Below are 18445 nucleotides of genomic sequence, written 5' to 3' on the forward strand. Positions count from 1 at the left end.
ACAATTTTACACTTTTCACTACGTCTGTGCATCAATTTTTTATTTAGCTTTTTTTGAAATGCGTAAAGGAATCTATATCTCAAAGAGCAATTAATTAATTTGACACGACGAGGGTCAAACGGAATAACGGGAACTTAAAAAGAGTTTAGAAATACGCGGTCGCGGTCGCAGGATCCGAACGAAACGGACCGGAGAGAGCGACGGGGCCCAGCTAGAAGGGCCCGAGGCAGCAGGGCTCGAAAGGTCCCGCGCGTTCGTGCGCAGGGAGACGAGAAGAATGAACGTAGCTTGTTCCCGGTTCCCAGGCAATTCTATGAATACGAAATACGAGGTCGGTCGGTCGGTCGAACCGCCGCGGTGCACGCTGCCCGCTTCGCTCAATCATCGCAGACACGCCCGCCATATTGGCTTTTGCATAAGGCCGCCCGCGAGCTCCGTATCTCTCTTTTCCTCGCGATGATGCCGGGTCGTGTTAAAGCGGACGTGTACGGCCGCACACACGCGCTCGTACTCGCGCGTGCGACACGCAAAGCCCGTCTTTTGCCTCCGCGAGAAATCACAGACCGCGCCGCTATATACCCACCCCCGTAATTATTTTACCGCTAAACGACAGTGTTACAACGCGAGTGCTGTCGTTAATTCGTTAAAATATTCAATGCTTGCTTGCGCCGAGCGATCGATATTATCAGCAACTCGGTAATAAAGGAGTAATACCACTGATTGGCCTATTTTTGCGGCCGACAACCGCGCGAGAGTTTCACCTTTCCTTTTTCTTGATGCCGTCGCTTCGTAAACGCATTGAAATAGAAAATATCAAATTAGTAAAAGGAGGTGATATCTGTAATTTAGCAAAGATACAAATGGGATTCGTGTATATTTCCATGTTTATTTTGATAAATTTCCGATTAGAATGTGCACTCCTTTTTACAAAAAGTTATGTCTTTATAACGGCATTCCTTTAACATATTGTATATACCCTGATAAAACAACGCGATACATGCAGCCTTGATTTTCACCTGCGTGTTAGTCATACACATGGCGTATATACAAATAGCGGCAAATTTTTCGCTCGTCGTTTTACGATTAACAACGATCGCTTTACGATACAACTGGTAGCCCACCCTGTCGTCAACGTCCACATAGTACCGGCCCTAAATTACGCCTCACGCTCGCTTAACGATCGCCGCACCGCCGGTGTTCATTCCGCATTGTTCGATGTTGTTGTACGAACGCATGAACGATGTGTCGCTCGAAAGCGCAAGGAAATTCGATATTTCCTGTATGACGAGCGTCTTTCCCCACGTCGTCTATCAAAAATCTCGCGCCCTCTCCTCTTACTATACTCTCGATGTAGAGCACGACGCTCGGAGGAGGAGGTACGGTGGAGGATCCACGAACAGCGAGACGGACACGTAACGAAGCTAGCTGTAAATAATGCGGACGGACAATGTTGTGAATTACGATGGTATCAAACCCATAAACGGCTATGGTTTTATGTCTGCCGCGGCGAAACGCGGCCGGCCGCACAGCGCGATCGTTCGCGCTCCGTCGTCGGCGGACGATGCCGGACCAACCGCGCTGTCACGCCGGGTGCTTTTCTTTTCCGTAATTGGTGCTTTCTCCGACGACGACTCCCGCGACCTCGTACCGGCGGGGACGCCGCTCTGCCGGAATAAAGTCACTTTATTGCTTGTAACGTTACAAAGTGGGACTTTAACGCGCGCATTTTTACGGTAATCTCCGCCGCTGTCGCGACGCCGGTTTATATCGTCGGGGGGAATTATCCTGGGATATTAAAGATATTACGGTAATTGATGCGCGTGGCATGCACGGCCAGCGAGCAAGTTGACTGTGGACTTCTCATTAATTAAATATTTATTTTTATTAATAAGGTAATTAAATACAAATTTTATCCTGCAAATATAATCGTTTTATATTAACGAAATAACGTCGATGTGCGATAATAAATAGCAAGAAATGTCTACAGAAATAAGACGATCCGGAATTATTTGACATTAAGGTAAAGGTACCAATACCCGGACACTTAAGCATAGGAAATGTATCAATACCTGGACACGCGTATCTGGATACCTTTAAAAAATATAAATTTATGAAAATAAACGTTTGGATATTATAACTGAAGTTTCAAACTACAAGAAAAAAATACTTTTATCTTTGATTTTAATTCGCGTTATACTTATAAATAATAAAGGTGTCCGGATATAGGTACATGTCCGGGTATTGGTACCTTTACCTTAATTACGATATGGAACGGATCCTCGATGCGACTTTCGAATCTTCGCATTATGTCTTTTGTCGCGTATCCTTCAGGAAGGAGGCTACTTCATCCTTCGTCCTACGATAGCGCGTACCGTCGGCGTCGTACCGATACCTTTATTGCCCGGCAGGAGTTACGTATCGAGCGTGGTCCGCGTGTCGGAGAGTCGAGCGGATAAGTTTGCGGAGTGGAGAGAATAATGGAAGGACTTTCTACTATCAAATAGATTTATGGATATCCAGCCGGGTACCTACTACCGAGGTTTATATGGCCGCGAGCACGCCGTCATGCTTTATCCGCCGTTAAGCGTAGACGTCTTTCGCGGATATCCCGCGCGCTCTCCGCGAGAGAAGAGAATATGTTTATCGCCCCGCGCGCGAGATCATGAGGCGGGATTGACGCGGGAGGAGCGCGTGAAAGCCGGGCCTTCATATTGTTTGGTTACAGCTTTACGGAAACTCCCTATATCCGCCGCGCGCGTGTTTTACGGCACGCCCGGCGAGCGTATATACGTGCGCGCGATCCCAAAGCAACTGCCGGCTTAAATTATGGCAGGTGATTATAATGCCATATAATCGAGATAATAGCTCGCGGTGCGCAGGTTATCCGATTAAAACCGCGTAAGAATATAGTGTTTATTACTTGACTGCGCATAACTCTGACTGTTACTTATAGCTCGTTATGAAATCTCATTGTAAATTGTATTTTGAAAAATTAATTTATCCCCTTTATCATAACTGTTCGAAAGAATCGCCGTGTAATAAAACCGTAGACGGATTATTTCGGAAGCGAACAATAGAGCCGCGGAATACTGACTCTGGAGAGGTCATCGAGATAGTCCATCTCGACTATATCTAGCGGGATTAATTCGACAATGATCAATACGTTTCGTGGTACTGTCGCATCCTCGAACTCGTTCGGAGACCGCAATCAGTGGTCAATTATTCACGTGGATGACTCGGCAGAAGGGGCACTCAACGTTTGAACGAGATCGAAGAACAACGATACCTATCATCTAATTCTAACTCACGATTCATGGGTAGAACAACGTTACGGTAACCGTTATAGGACGATTCATTCTCCACGAAAGCACTGTCGGTACTTGCCGACGAACTCTTTGACCCTTTGGTCAATAAGCCGGTCGTTGATCGTCGACTTGATTAAACCTTTGGAATATATTGCATACTTTGGTGTATAATTCATTAAATTAAAAAATGTTTTTTAAAATAAATTTTTTATATGCAAATAATATATGTTTAGCAGCATGTCTTGTAATTATAGATTCTCTCAACTTCACGATGTGAAAAGAAATATGTCTTTAGCTATGATCTTTGTCTGCTTCACGTGCATAGTAACCATATGAGATGCTAAGCGATCTAAGTCGCGTTCCAGCAATTATCCGTTAGCCAAGCTAAACCGGCTAAGGTTCTCAGCATCACGGAGGACCGATGTGGAGCCTCGCGTTATCGCGCCACATCTCAATACTTCCGTTCGCCGGAGGGCGTAATCCTGCCCTCGATCACTGCACACGATTCGCTCGTCTACGATTACACGATAAAAGTATGTAAACCTGTTCGTGAATTACTTTAAGTACATCGCCTCTAAGAACTTCTTTGGAAAGATCTTTAGCGGGATCGAGCCTTGCAGTTTTGTTGGTGCCACAAGTACATTTCAATTTTGTTTGTGAAGAAATAGAAATGTGTAATATCGAGAACATTAAATTTATCTCTTTTTTCATAAAGAAATATATATTCTATCAATAATTTAATATTTAAACATAAAGAACTGCGACAGATATAAAGAACATCTGATGGAAGTCAAGAGTTATATAAAATTATTTGACATTTCAATGTTTTGCAAAATTGTTCAATTAGTAATCTGTGCATCTTTATGCGGTTCTGATTTTTAAAAAGTTATACAACATAAATTCTGCTTTTATATTCGTCTCTACTGACACTAGCAAATATCTTTTGTAATTTTACGCGATCCATATGGAGCACCACGATAAATAAACATCCCTAAATGTATTTAATTTAAGCGTTCAGGTATATTACCTGATAGCCGAAACGTGTTTCTACATGTTTCACAATTCAATATCGCATTTATTTAACACACTATTATTTAGGTTGCAAGATTAAACACATGACATAATGAAGTAATAGACGGGGCATGTTTTTGATCAGAGTCTGGGCGTAACATCGATACATCACGCGAGAATAAAGAAAGTAACGTCAGTGCGTAAGTGCCCTGCCAATGTTTGTCCATTTTCCAACTGTTTATTCTCAAATTAACCTTCCGTGCATGTACAAACGCCCGCACGGCGTAACGGGCGCGCGTGGCCGGCGCGTGTCACCTGTCTGTCACGGTCTCGTGAGTGCACGCCATCGCCACTTTCGTGGACACCCTCCACGGTGGAGACATGGCCGATTGACCCCCAAGACCTGCTGCTGGAGGTATCCTCTCTGTTGATTGTCCGGCATATATACATATGTATATCCAAGAATATCAGAATTATCAAGCAAGCATCTCTACTTTTTGCAGCAAACTTTATAAATCATAATAAAGAATTAAATCGTAGAAAAATGTAAAAAAACGCGATCTTAGAACATTAATTATTATTACAATTATTGTAAGTAGTTTATGATTTCAAAGTTTCACTTTAAATATCAAAATATTTTAGTTCTTTTAAGCTAATGAGTTATTATATCTGTGAAAAGGTAAGACAATTGATAAATAATAAGAGAAAACAAGACCGCTATGAGAGAAACACAATCGAATAAGATACAAGCCGTTTTCGGTCTAAGCTTAGGTCTTAGGCAGCTCAATATTAATTTTTCCATATACATGTATTATTGACAACACATATATATATATTCCAACGTTCCACTGCGCGCCGATCACAGCCGAACTTGAAACACAGTTGTCGTTGGAACATTAAAAACCCCTTTCCTCTCTCACAATTAAATCGACACAATTTAATTATTTAAAAACAATTGATAAATATGCTATAATATAATTACCCTATATGAGATAAATAATAGCGTTTTGTTTATAAAATGATAGTATAATGTTTAGCCACTAAAATAGTCGCTTGAAAAATGCGAAGCGCCACTATTGTAAACCGGCAAAAGGATAAGACGAAGGGGGTTGCGCGGCGTCATATGCCGAGGATTCACGCACGGTTGGCGTAGGTGCGCGCCCCGTCTTGGGGGCTGCAGGTGCAGAAGGTGCTCCTTTAGCGGATTCATGCTTGCGTGATTCTAGGAGCCTGCAGGTCCTCCGCGGAGGGCCCCCTTCGCCAGCAGCGAGTCCTCCTGGCACGCGTTTCTGACCGCCGGTGTTCCGTAAACATATGCGAAGGAATCATGCTCGACTGCGCCGCCTTGCCACCCCGCAGGTATCCACCTCTTAGTGGCGACCGCAGGTGGTGGTGCACCTTAAACCGCCACCTCGAAGCAGGTTTTCAGGAAATATCCTGCGGTGTATCCATGCGTACAAACTTCAACTTGGTGCACGCTTTATATTACGACTTTATTACCGTACATTTCTTTCGACTGATTTTTCCGATTCTTCTGTCTAATTTTACATCTCCTTAATTTCTAATCACTTTCTCGATATTATATTGTAGTGTTATAATAATAAATGGTTTCTACTGAATTTATTAGTAGATAATATCGTTTTGTATTAAATATCTATCGCTCTCTATGTGAAGAAGAATTAACGCATTGAACATTGTAGAAAATATGGATGGTTATAAATAGTCGTCGATGGACTGTAGGAGGCTGCATAAGCGCAAGACGTTTTTCATGACGGCTAGATCCTGGCGATATCTCGACGGTATTGTCGGCCGGCATTTTTGCCGGAGGGTGAAAATCGCAAATGTAAATCGTCACCGGGTTGCATGTTGATACCCACGCGTTCGGATGTTAAATGTAGAAGGATTATGGCAGAGTCGTGCGCGTCACGGTACCGATATTTCGAATGTATCGACGGCCGACATCAGTCGGGGTGGGGTTTACGGAGGTGTTCCGTGGAGATGCCGTGCACAACGGTATGCGGCGCGGATTTGCGCATCGAGTCTCGAATCGATCTCGCTTTTTTCTCGTCTTTCTTTACTTTTTGTTTTTTGCTACTTGCCTCGAACGGAAGTGCGGCTGATATCGGCCGTATTCAACGATGAAGGGTAAAATGTGTATAAGGTAATACGCTACCCGTATCTCTGTTATAAAAAAGAAAACGTAACGAGACACGTTGAACCGCCGCAGTTGGCAGGTAGCAGGAAGGTAGGTCCTCAAATAGAGAAGCCCTCGTGGGATAAGCATACAAAAGTCATCGCTCGGAGTCAAACAATAAAATTAATTCGTGTGCTGTGCGCATTATCGCATCCGACCGTTATTATCGTACGGTCGATGCTGTTTGTAGATGTTATTTTTCAAATTCCCTCCTTTTGTCCAGCGAGTCAAACTACATTATATATTCATGAATTAATATCACTAAATATACTGATACATGTGATTATTGCAGTTTTAATATCTTGAAAAAATTGATAACTTGATTAGTAATATGATTACTTAATTAATAATTTATTGGATTTTGTGAACTAATGACGATTATTTAAAAGTTAAGAAATTTCTGATTTTGATAAAAAGTAGAAAGAACTAAAAATGTATTTCCTGCATTTTTTTTTTTGAAAGTTGATAAAAGGAAGGTACTTCTCGTCTCGTAAAAATATCGCGTACCATCAAAACGCTAAAGAATTCAGCACAATTCGTCATCGTCAGCGAGATTGTGCCGCCGTGACGTCGCTTTCATTTTAAATTCCCAAGCGGCGACGCGAAATGGCCTCCTCACGAACGAAGCACGACAAAGAGTCGTCGTGAAACGCTCTGAAAAGTGGAGCAGCAGCTCCCTTTTCTCGCGGGCGAGGTCAAGAGGTCTCGCGCGCTCCCTTTGTTCCCTTTTTCGTGGCGGGGCACCGTTGAAATCAGGTGTCGCGCGGGTGTGTTGCCGGTACCTTTCACCATGGCAACTATTGTTTCGGAGCGCAACGTACGTTTCGTGGCTCCGTGTGGAAACCGCGGACTGCACGTTCCGTGTGCGTGCGTGCGTGCGTGCGTGCGTGCGCGCGCGCGTTTGCACGCGGTTGCGTGCGGTGACTACGAGAGCGAGTGCATCGGCACGCGTACGACGGGCGCAGGTGTACGCAGGTCGCACGTCGTTACGCTGCAAGGCACCTACCCGCACGATTTCTAAGATAACGGTTGACACTCGTAATTATCGACTCTCCCCGAGAGCAGATATGCATTCTTTTTATGCGAGCGCGCATAACGCTCCGCGCTCTTAACAGGTAACACCCTGGCGGCGCGCATCCGCGTTTCTACATCTGTCAGGTTTCGTTAGAATTTATCGTGGTAGACGCTATTAGCTTAGCGTATACGCGGCAGCGCAAGTAACGCAACATTGCGAGGGAAGCTACCGGCACGATCAACCCATTAGCGCTAACCGTGTAATTCGAAAATAATTTATCCGCTTCCTTATTATCCGCACTCTACGCGGCTGTTATTATTTCGCAGTACGTGCAGCCATTCTGCCGGCGCTACATTGTTATTATAGCCCGATTATACTACGTGCTGTGCCGAGGCTCGCGTGCTTATCAATCTTCATGATAAAGACGGTATTAAATTAGACTCAATTATTGTTACTATTCTATACGCTGCTCTATTATTACACACATGTCTTTAGAGACATGCATTGTCAGCGTTAACAAACGCTGATATTAAATCAGACTAATTGACAATATTATTACGCGTGTAAATATTTTTTTTTTGCATCCGTCAATTAATATATTCTTGCAAATTATACCTTGTAACATCATAAAAATGATTTAAGAAAATTTGTTTCTCCTTTTTCTGGCTTTACTTTTTCCAAACAATTTTGGTGAAGCCGAGATGGCTTTATTTTGTATGCCTTCAGTTACTTTTCGTCCGACACGATCACGCATTGGGATTGGTAGCGCAATTATCGGTCTCGGCACGATCGTCCCGTTAACGTCAATTGTCGAGACTCCCCCGATTCGAGGTAAAGGCGAATATAGGCGCGACCGGTCGCGTGGCCGGCACGCGCCTTCACCGATGACAACTTCCGCCCCTCCTGCCGGAAGTCGTGCCGAGTGTCGACGGCGCAACTGCACAGCCTGCATTCTAGATGCACCCGCCTCTATGTACGTTGAGCAAGTGGCTGTCAGCATGTGAGCAAAGTGACGTCCTTTACTTGTACGCAAATATGCTTTCATGCGTTTGGGCGTCCGTTTACCTTTCTTTGTGATTGCTCCTAAAGTCGCGTGGGTATTTGAGTACATCGGAATAATTTTTATAATAATGCTGAATTTCGGTGAAGTAACAAACTATATATCTGCACCTTAGGGATAAAGAATCGTATTTCCAGTTTTTGTTAAAAAGAAGTTAATTTGTAACAAGTATTTTAGTATACCAAGAGCTTAAATTGTATAATGGTGATCTTGTGTCCAGTATTACTAGTTCCTAAGATACAATGTTTAGAAAAAAATCATATTAGAAGTTTTCATAGAAATAATAAACTTTAAACCCTGTTTTTTTTTTCAAAATTTATAATAATAAAAATACAATTTTTTATCTCTAAGGTACAGACATCTAATAGAAAGTTTGGTATTACTTTTCCACGAAAAAAAATTCCAAGTAAAAATGTTTTTATAGATTGAGAATTAATTTTTGCGGCTTAGGCATATCGATTCAGCTTCCGGTTAGTCTCTTAGTTTCGTACAGTGACCGCACTGTTGCTTTCTGGTGCAGGCACGATTGTCGCAACCGTGCTATCTGGTTGCAGCAGGATCGCGGGTGCATTAAGATCAAGATAGCGCTTATTTACGCATTCCAAGATGGCGGCAGGTGGGCCGTCATAAAAGTTAACTTGTAAGATGATATAGTGTCCGACCGATGCTCCGGCACGGGCGCAATGCGGGAGCTGTGCCGTAATAAACGCCGTTTTATTGTGTGACCCACGGTGTCGCTGCCCTTTCGTAAATAAAGAGGCGCTGCGAGAATTTCGACGTTTTTACGCCCTTATGCGTAGCTAGACCATAAATCTCGATAAAATGTGGAACTAAGAAATTGAACGTTTTGTCGCGACCCTTATGTCGAACTGCAAATCAAACGTTTCTCCTATAATACCTGCCTGCATTTTCTTATGCCTATTGAGATTTAACGTTGCTAATTAATTAAGAATTAAAATTATAAATAACTTTATCTTAAAAGTTACTAATTTTTTTTATACAAAAGAAATCCACGTTCACTGGATGCGCTTCTGCAGTTTGCCATACGAAGCGACTTGTATTTTTAACGGGACCCAACTGTGTACGCGGGACGCAAATTCGACTTCCACGAGTTACGACACGGACGACAACTCGTTTTCGAGAGTGCGAGTGCCGTGCGAGTACAGAGAAAAGGGGCCATTGACCCCCGTGACACATCCCCCATCCATTCGGGTATTTCAAGGACAAAAGTCGACCTCCTTCGCGATCTTTTTCCTGGTTTCTTCCTGGCCCGTCTCCGTCTACAATTTAAAGACGCTCGTATGCGCGCGACTCTCTTTCCTGCGCCAAAAAGGAAGACAAAGGATCCCATCCCACTCTACCCTGCACCCCGAAAAGGTGCTGCGCGAGAAGCCGGCATATATCGCGACCGGCTAATCTAAAAATACTGAAGTCGACCTTTCCCGCGGCAAGAGTGATGGCCCCGGACGACTGCTAAATCAACGGCGAGATTGAGATGCAAATGCAGTCTCACGCGTTCTGCGAGAAGGGGGAAAGGGTGCGTCACGGAGAAAGAGGAAATGGAATGGCGGGGGTGCGGGAAGAAGGAAGATGCAAAGTCGGGGACGACGCTGCGAGAGATGAGAAGAGCTGCGGAGAGCGAGAGAAAACACGGATGAAGGAGAAAAAGAGAGAGAGAGAGAGAGAGGCAGAGGGAAAGGGAAAAAACGACGTCGCGATAGCTGTGCAATTCGTGCAATTAACATTTATAATGTCTCCATCCGGCGGCGCTGACAGGGCAGGCGAACGGTCGTGCGCATAAAACGCAGAATTTAACGCCGATAATTCAATCCGGCCACGATTGTGCACCGCCCTCGCTCTCCTCGCCTACCCTTTATCCCTCTCCCCTCTTTTTTCACCGCGCCAGCTGAAATAACTTTATTGAATTTTGCGCGTTCCGGCCGATCTCGCAATAACTCATGCGCGATGTGCACAGGACCCGGCCGCGGAACCAGCTGATATCGCGGGTCCGATCTACTGGCGGCGAAGTCCATGTGCGTACTTGCATGCGTGCACTTGTGTCCGCGGGCGCTTATACCACACGGAAAATGGAAATAAATTGTGCGGTATCTCGCCGCGTATTCTCATCGGTGTCATCAGTGTCACGGCCTGTTCTGCACCGATCAGAAGGATACCATATCTGGAATAAACTGGTTCTGGTGTTTTTTAAGATGACGAATGTATTGTCGCCAACGAAATACCATCGTGATCTTTTGAAGAGAAGTAATAGAATATAATAGCGGATAAATAAACTGATATAAATATATAAATACGAAGAATGATATACATAATCAATGGCAAAGTATTACGAGAAGGACCTTCGATAAATAATCTTTTAAGTTTTCTAAATAAAAAGAGATTTATCACGTTTCATCAGACGCATTTTGGAATTCGTTTAATGGAAGATGGTCTGATTTTATGTCTCCTATTGGCAACCATTTGCAACGTATTTTCTTCGTTTCCTGTCGACATAAAATAAATTCGTAATGCTGAGATTTTTTTCTTTTTCAGTAAAATTGATGCAAAAACTTACAGATTTTATTATGGTCCCACTGGGGTCGATTTTGCATATTTCATATTTAAAGAGAATAGTATGTTCCTTATCGCCTATGTGCAGCACTCTTTCACGTATATGTCTAACAATATGAAACTCGAAGATTCTCGTAACAACCACATTTGTTATCAGTCCGATCCATTTGGTATTCAATAAATCTAAAGATTACAAATGTATAGATTATTAAATTGTTAAATACTCCACTCAGTTAAATTATTAAATACTTTATTAAATATCGATTAAGTAATATAAATGTTTTGCCTTTGTGAGCTGTGCGATTTATCATCACATTCCCTTGGGTCAGCATATCATCCGTTTTACTGATAAAATAACAATCACGACCTGTAAAACTTATCTGATTTTTTCCATACTCGACAATTATCTGCAAGCACATGTAGAAATATATTCGAGAAATTTAATCAAATGTTCTGTATTTTTAGTTAATTTTATCACTTTATACTGATATTCACCCGAAAGTCCATTTGATCGCCGGACGTTCGCACGCTATGAAATTCCTTATCGAGCCATTTGGAGTTTGTCTCGCTTTTTACCGCAAAATCCTGAATCGGTCCGAGTATTTTCAGAACCGGGACAGAGCGGAAACACGTTATCTGTTTCAGTAACGATGGAGAGTGGGATAACTTGAGTAGATGCCAACGATTATTATCTCGTAATCCGTTACCTGTGTACTGCTTGGCACAAAAATATGTCCAATTTTATACGCGTTTGCATCAAAGATATATGGAATCAGAGTGTAATCAGGTGCCCCAATTTCTCGAGCTACAATCGGTCCAATAGTGTTCCAACAGTGAACGGTATTTAAATTTTTTGGAATAGAAAATCTTCGTTTCTTCTTGACGATCAGCATACGCGTTTCATCATGCATTTTGACATTAGTTAACTATTTTGGTTATAGCCGATTCTCGTTCGATAAGTAACATTAATGGCAATTGAATTGTGACGAATATCATACGTATTTGACAAAAGGATCGATAAATTATATGTTTTCTTTTCCGTAAAATACTTAACTTCTCTCTTCATTAAAATTTATAAAACTAATTGTTTCCGACAGTCCAACTTTGATTTTAATTTATAAATATTTTTTCTTTATTTAAATTATTATCGGAATTTTCTATATCTCATTATACGAGAGAAAAGTCGGCCGAGGAATTCACGAGGACACCGACGAGTTCCAAATCGAATCAAGTGATATTACTGTGGCCGATCGATCACGAAACTCGTTCTTTTGGTCGGCGCAAGTACATCGGTCCAGTCATTTGTAATCATTAGCGGTATGGTACCGTTGGCACCGACATCTTATTATGTCATTTCATTTCGTACTTTTTTTGCTCGCCGCAGTGCGTCACCGATGTAGATAACTCGGCATTGTTGTTGTAAACAGCTATTCGACCATTATTTATTGACGCAGATGAAACATTGAATTATCTTTTATTCAGTGTGGACGAATAAAACAAAACGTGTGAATAATCGTTTTGAGTTATAACAGGATCATCCAACTACAAGTATGTCACGTAGGTATATATATCTTCTTTTATCCTTCTTCTGTAATCTTTGAGTCAATATATTATATTCGTGAATTTTAAAAGTGCGCGGTGTAGTAATACCACAGTATGTGGTAATACATTCTATCTATAGGATCCAAATGCACATAAAGATCCACGTCTTCCGACCTTCGTGATGAATCTGTGATTACGATAAAATAATCGCGTTGCATCATCAGTAGCGGTGGACGCGGTAGCAACCGGCGAGGAGCGAGACGGGCTCTGGGGTAAGCCCCTTAAATTTCCAGACCGGCAAATTGAAACGGCCCCGGGCCGCGCGCCGCGTCCCGATATTGCTTATGGTACAAATTTAATAAGGCGCCTGCTGGGGCCACCAGTTACCATGCTAATATCATCCGCCATCGGCCGCGCACAGCTTCTCTCCACCTGACGCCTGGATGAACGCGAAGAAAAAGATGAAGGTTGGGAAAAAAGGGGCAACGCGGGGAGCGGATAGCGGGGCGGCAGAGCGCTGCGGAGGGGAACCGACGGCGACGGCAAAGATGAGTGCCACGGATGTGGACGACGAGGGACACGGGGCGACTCGTAACCCGTAATGTTATGGCACTGCCCACCGCGCGAGAGGGGCCTTAAAGGGCCCTCGTGCCGGGGTCTTTAGTGCCAAATTGGTTATGCGAACGCTTTACGACACGGCGCGCCGATATTAACCGAATGAATTACATAAATTATCTTCAGCGTTACCTCGAGAATGACGACGACGACTGGGCCGAGAAACGGCTCAGGCTGAACTTTCATGCGCACGTCCGTGAGTTCTGCGCAGATTCCAGCACTTCAATTGCATGGGCACCGGAGAAAGATACCTTTGAGAGAATTACCTCTCTTCCTCCGAGGAAGAAAACGGTGCAGTTACGGTTGCAAAATTTCCACACGTATTCACGTTGTTTAGCGATTTATAGTTATGCAGAACAGTATCTCTCATAATTTTATTTGCAGTCTAAAAGTTAATACTATTTTGAATTTCTATTGATACTAATTTGCCACTGCAATTGTAGTATTTTTAATGCTTATGATGCAATCGCGAAGAAAATTAATCAGCAATTTCTCCCTGCGCGAATCATGTATCCTTATTTTCAGGGTCAGCGCATATTACTTTGAAAAGTCACAGATTCCTGCACTGAAATTCCGCGGAACTCATCATTCACTGATGCGGCGCATGCTGCTCGCGAGCATAACGAGGATAGCGTCCGCACATCACATGCGGTCCGATCTCATCCCCTGTCATTTTATCATCCGACGGACTCTGACTCTTGCGGGGTACCTACCGCACTCTCTCGAGCATGCCGTCTCTCGATGGGCAGCAGCGCAGTAATCTCGTTGCGTCCTTCGTCATTCGTCCGTACCAAATAAGACGAGATAAAGGCGGGCGTGGGGCGAAGGAGACTCCTCGCAGAGAGGCGGAATCAAGTAGGGACATTTTTATCAGTCGTCGAGTCCTCCGCGGGAGGTCCCCGTACGCGCACGCACGTGCCTACATATTCCATCGAAAATTTCGCGAAGGTTGCACCGAAGGGAACCTCTTGTTCCTCCAGGTTACGCTCTCGGCAGGCAGGTTCGGCGGTTTAAAGTGGAAGAGTCCACGAATGATGGAAGTGAGGCCGCGGTAACAACGGTCGTTAGATGAAAAATTCAACAGCCGCCTGGGGTGGAGGGGTAGAAGAGTTGGTTGTTGCATGAAGGTGTAAGATAAGACGAAGATGCGGGTCGCTTAACGCGGTTCGCAGGTGAAACGACACAAGGGCCGTTGCCACTGCAAGGTGCGTCAACATGTATCAAACAGCTCCACGAGGAACCTGCATTAGTAACGATTAATATTCGTGTGAATATTTAGTTTCGATAAGATTATCTAATTGACAGATTATAGATATTATAATTACATTTTACAAAAAAAATTGACTTTTTTATACAAATCAATTTAATTCTAACTAACAAATTAATCAAGTCGGTTGCAAGTTTAAGAATTGGATATCAGACTTGATTTTGAAATATATATTTTATATCATCTTATAATAGTATCGTTTATAATAGTATCGTTTTGTTGCTTAATCGGATGCTGTAGTGGCAGTAATGCCGACATTTTTTTTAACACACAAAACTTTGAATTGGCTTTAATTGGCGGAATTGAAAAAACTTTTTTAGAATTAAAGTACGCACAAAAATGGAGGGTGCTGCAGTCGATTTTACATCAAAAACTAAAAAAAATTGATAATTTTGGCACATAGAGCTGTCACTGACAACAATTATTTGCTTAATACAAAAATACTGCAGTTTATATATACTAAATGAGATTACAGCACCCTTAGGGAAAACATTTAAGAACAATATCGTGCAATTAGAACCAAGACAAAAGTCTAGAAAAAAAGTTATATGTGTCCAACTTTTATTATGCAAAAGCACATGCAGGTTGATATGATGAGTAGTATTGCGTGTAGTGAGAGATGGCGCAGCAATCGAACAAGGACAGATGTCATTTCGTTAGACAAAGACAGATATAGGGAAAACAAAATTAGAAATGTTGACATTATTGATATCGAGGAAGTTTGGCCTTTGCTATAAAATCCCCTTAAATAATAAGACTGATTTAAAGAATTTAATTTTTGTGTTAAAGGAATTTAATTTTTGTGTTTAAAAATTCAATTTTTGTGTTAAATAATAAAAGACTGATTTATTTAACTATTTCATATTATGAATAACAATATGTAATAAATTTTGTTTTATTATTATATATATTGAGTATATTTATTGAGTATATTTATACAATTCCATATTCAATTCCGTATTCAAAAAAAGTAATATTTTATAGTAATACTATGTACTTTGCTGTAATAATGTTGTAATTTTGGGAATTATTCTTTAAGGATATATTTTCAAAGGGGTTCAAGGGGTTAGAACATAGATGCGTTATTATAGATTATATCTCTATATACGTTATAGACAATGAGCAGCGCAAAGGCGCATGCGCGCATGGATAAAGACAGAAAGAGCCCCACGCCCCACATGCAGCGTTTTTTTTCCTATTCCTATATCGCAGTCTCTTACGTGCTAGCATATGACTCGCACACTCTATTCTGATATCTCTATGAAAAAGGCTAATTACATGTAAAAATTTCCATTTTCATAAATATCCATTTTCAACTGCATGGACAATTATATCTGCTAATCTTTGCCTTCCACTTGATGTTTCGATATTAGATAATGTCCATACATCAGCAATATTTACTGCCTCGTCGCCCTTGATAATGGCATCTAAATCGAATAATTGAGATGGATCCAATAGACAAAACGGAATAGATTCCAAAGCGAACGTTAATCCAATTATGAAATACTCCTTCACCTGCAATTGATATCAATATTAGTACGATACCCTTTTAAAATTTCGAACGCAAAATAGTAATTTTACCTCTCTCATAAATAAATCCCACGGATAAATCTTCTCTGGTTCGGATCCAAGAGATTTAATGGCGCTGCTCAATTCGGAATGATAAACTTTCAATATATCATCATAATGCTGATCTCGAAATGGCTTCTGAGTGCAAGAATAAATTAAAAATGATAGATCCGTGATAGGATTAGCGCAACGCGCGAGCTGAAAGTCCAGCATTAGTGCTTGTTTCTTATTTCGCCCGGCGTCTCGGACTAGAAAATTCGGAGCCCAACAGTCACCCGCGGTTATAATAAACGTTGGAGCATCTTTCCTCTCAAATAATTCTGAGCATTTGTGATAGAGCGAACCAAATTCATAAGAATTGAATTGCTTCTCGGCTTTACTGTTGGGATATTCCATCTTTAACGCATGTTTAGCTATATCCGTCAGCTTTTTCTGTAAGCAAAGATAATGTTACTGATAATTACATTAAGATGCAACGTAATATCACTTACATGGAATTTTTGGTGCCAGTTCCAGTGTTCACTACCAAAGAAAGTTTCTTTCAAGTAGCTTGTAATTTCTGCGAATTCCTCTTTCTTTTGGTCCTTGTACGCAAATGAGATTGCGTGAAATTTTGCCAAGGTTTTCAAGATCACGGTGAACTCCGCCCAGTCCAGGCAGGTTTGTCTGGACGCAGGTCCAAATCCTAGAGGAGAGACGTCCTCCAAGACTATGAAATCATTCTCACCGTCCATGTAAGAAGTCAAGTGACGTGGTATGCACAGTAGATTGCCTTGTCCTTTCTCCGCTAAGAATTTTTCAATCTTGGGGACAACCTGTAATGTAAAATAACACTTGTTTGAGATCTAGGCACTTGTTATTCGATTATACAAATAGAATATATTTTCTTTTCAAAAGATACATGTATTTCCGATTACACAGAAGGAGAGTTTCATGCATTCTCACCTTTGTATAAAATATGATTTCGTTACCAAAGAATTCTCCGCTCCTAAGAGTCTTCCTTCTGCCAATGTTTTTGGGAATCGACTTCACAACGATATTAACTTGCACTTGTTGCTTCGAATTACCGTCCACGATACCCGATAATTTACCCTTGTTAACAATCGACAGGTAGCTGTCACCCTTAGCAAATCCCTCGCCAAAATTCCAATCTGTCAGCTGTACCTTCTTCCTGTTATACGCTCTACTCAGGACGTCTACCAGTACCTCCTCTGTAAACTTGTCACTCACGTCGCTCAAGTTAACACGTTCTTTAGTTTCATCCATGATCTCTTCTACTTTCCTATTTTATATTTACGAAATCCGACTTTTAAAATATATTGACCTTTCATCAGAATTATTAAATACTGCAATATTACTTGAAATTAATATTGATGTTAATTTATGTTAATTTAAGGAATTTTAACGAAATTTTAGTTTTTATAACAGATACCTCTCGTTAAAATTAAAGAGCGTAATAAATATGAAAGCGACACACTTAAATATCGATAGGCTGACGTAACTGTTGCGGTTCATATATAAGTAGTTGTTATCTCGCCGGCGTGATTTATCTTGCCTGAGTGATTTATATCTCTCTCTCATCTTCGTGATAAAGCGATCTATAAAATTCACACATAAAAGCATCTTATCATTTTGTAGTATTTAACTTCAACAGCGTTTGATAGATTTATATAATCCGTACGCTCGTACTCACATATAAATTAATTTGCATGAAGTCTCCTCCCTGCAATCGAATTCTCTGCATAGGGTAGGGGAGGGGGGGGCGGGGAAGAACCGTTTACGTTGATTGTTGCAAAAAGAACAGGCCTGGCCTGTTCGATTGCTGGAATCTGGAATCGCGCGCGACGCGCGTCGATCTGCCACGTGGAACACTTCCTGATACTATGACTATGACGCTAGGTTAGGCCGGGATTTTCTAGTGTGAAGCAGAATGAAACTTGTTAAGAGGCATCAATCAGGCTCGCGTATCTCTGGAAGGCACAAGCTGCGGTAAAAGGCCACGAGTGACAATGTGACTGAATTCCATCGTTATTCTAAACAATCTAAACCTAAACACTGTAGATCATCTGATCATGCGCGGGTTTCTACCATCGATCTGCACCGCGGAAACATAACGGAAGAACCGAGAGAATTTATTTTGTTTAGGAGGTTGATAAGAACCTGAGGTTGTTATAAGTACTACATTAATGAACGCAAAAACTACAAACAACCCTTTTTTGTCGAACGTTTTGTTCTTTGGAATTGAATTGATTGTTTTTAGAGTCGTTATCGAAAACATTAATGATGTATAAATATTTAT

The 18445-nt window shown here is 41.8% G+C and overlaps 1 protein-coding gene across 1 annotated transcript; it reads right to left on the reverse strand.

The window, feature by feature from the left end:
- Nucleotides 1-14726: 14726 nt before the first annotated feature.
- On the reverse strand, nt 14727-17877 carry LOC139813176 (uncharacterized). The gene is made up of 4 exons (XM_071778533.1): nt 17092-17877; nt 16638-16961; nt 16159-16578; nt 14727-16092 (listed from the first exon to the last, which is right to left on the reverse strand). Exons 1-4 carry the CDS (start codon nt 17410-17412, stop codon nt 15874-15876), a joined length of 1284 nt encoding a protein of 427 aa, XP_071634634.1. The 5' UTR covers nt 17413-17877; the 3' UTR covers nt 14727-15873.
- Between the last annotated feature and the right edge of the window lie 568 nt (nt 17878-18445).

The sequence above is a fragment of the Temnothorax longispinosus genome, chromosome 5 (assembly GCF_030848805.1).
Source record: "Temnothorax longispinosus isolate EJ_2023e chromosome 5, Tlon_JGU_v1, whole genome shotgun sequence".
Taxonomy (NCBI): Eukaryota; Metazoa; Arthropoda; class Insecta; order Hymenoptera; family Formicidae; genus Temnothorax; species Temnothorax longispinosus.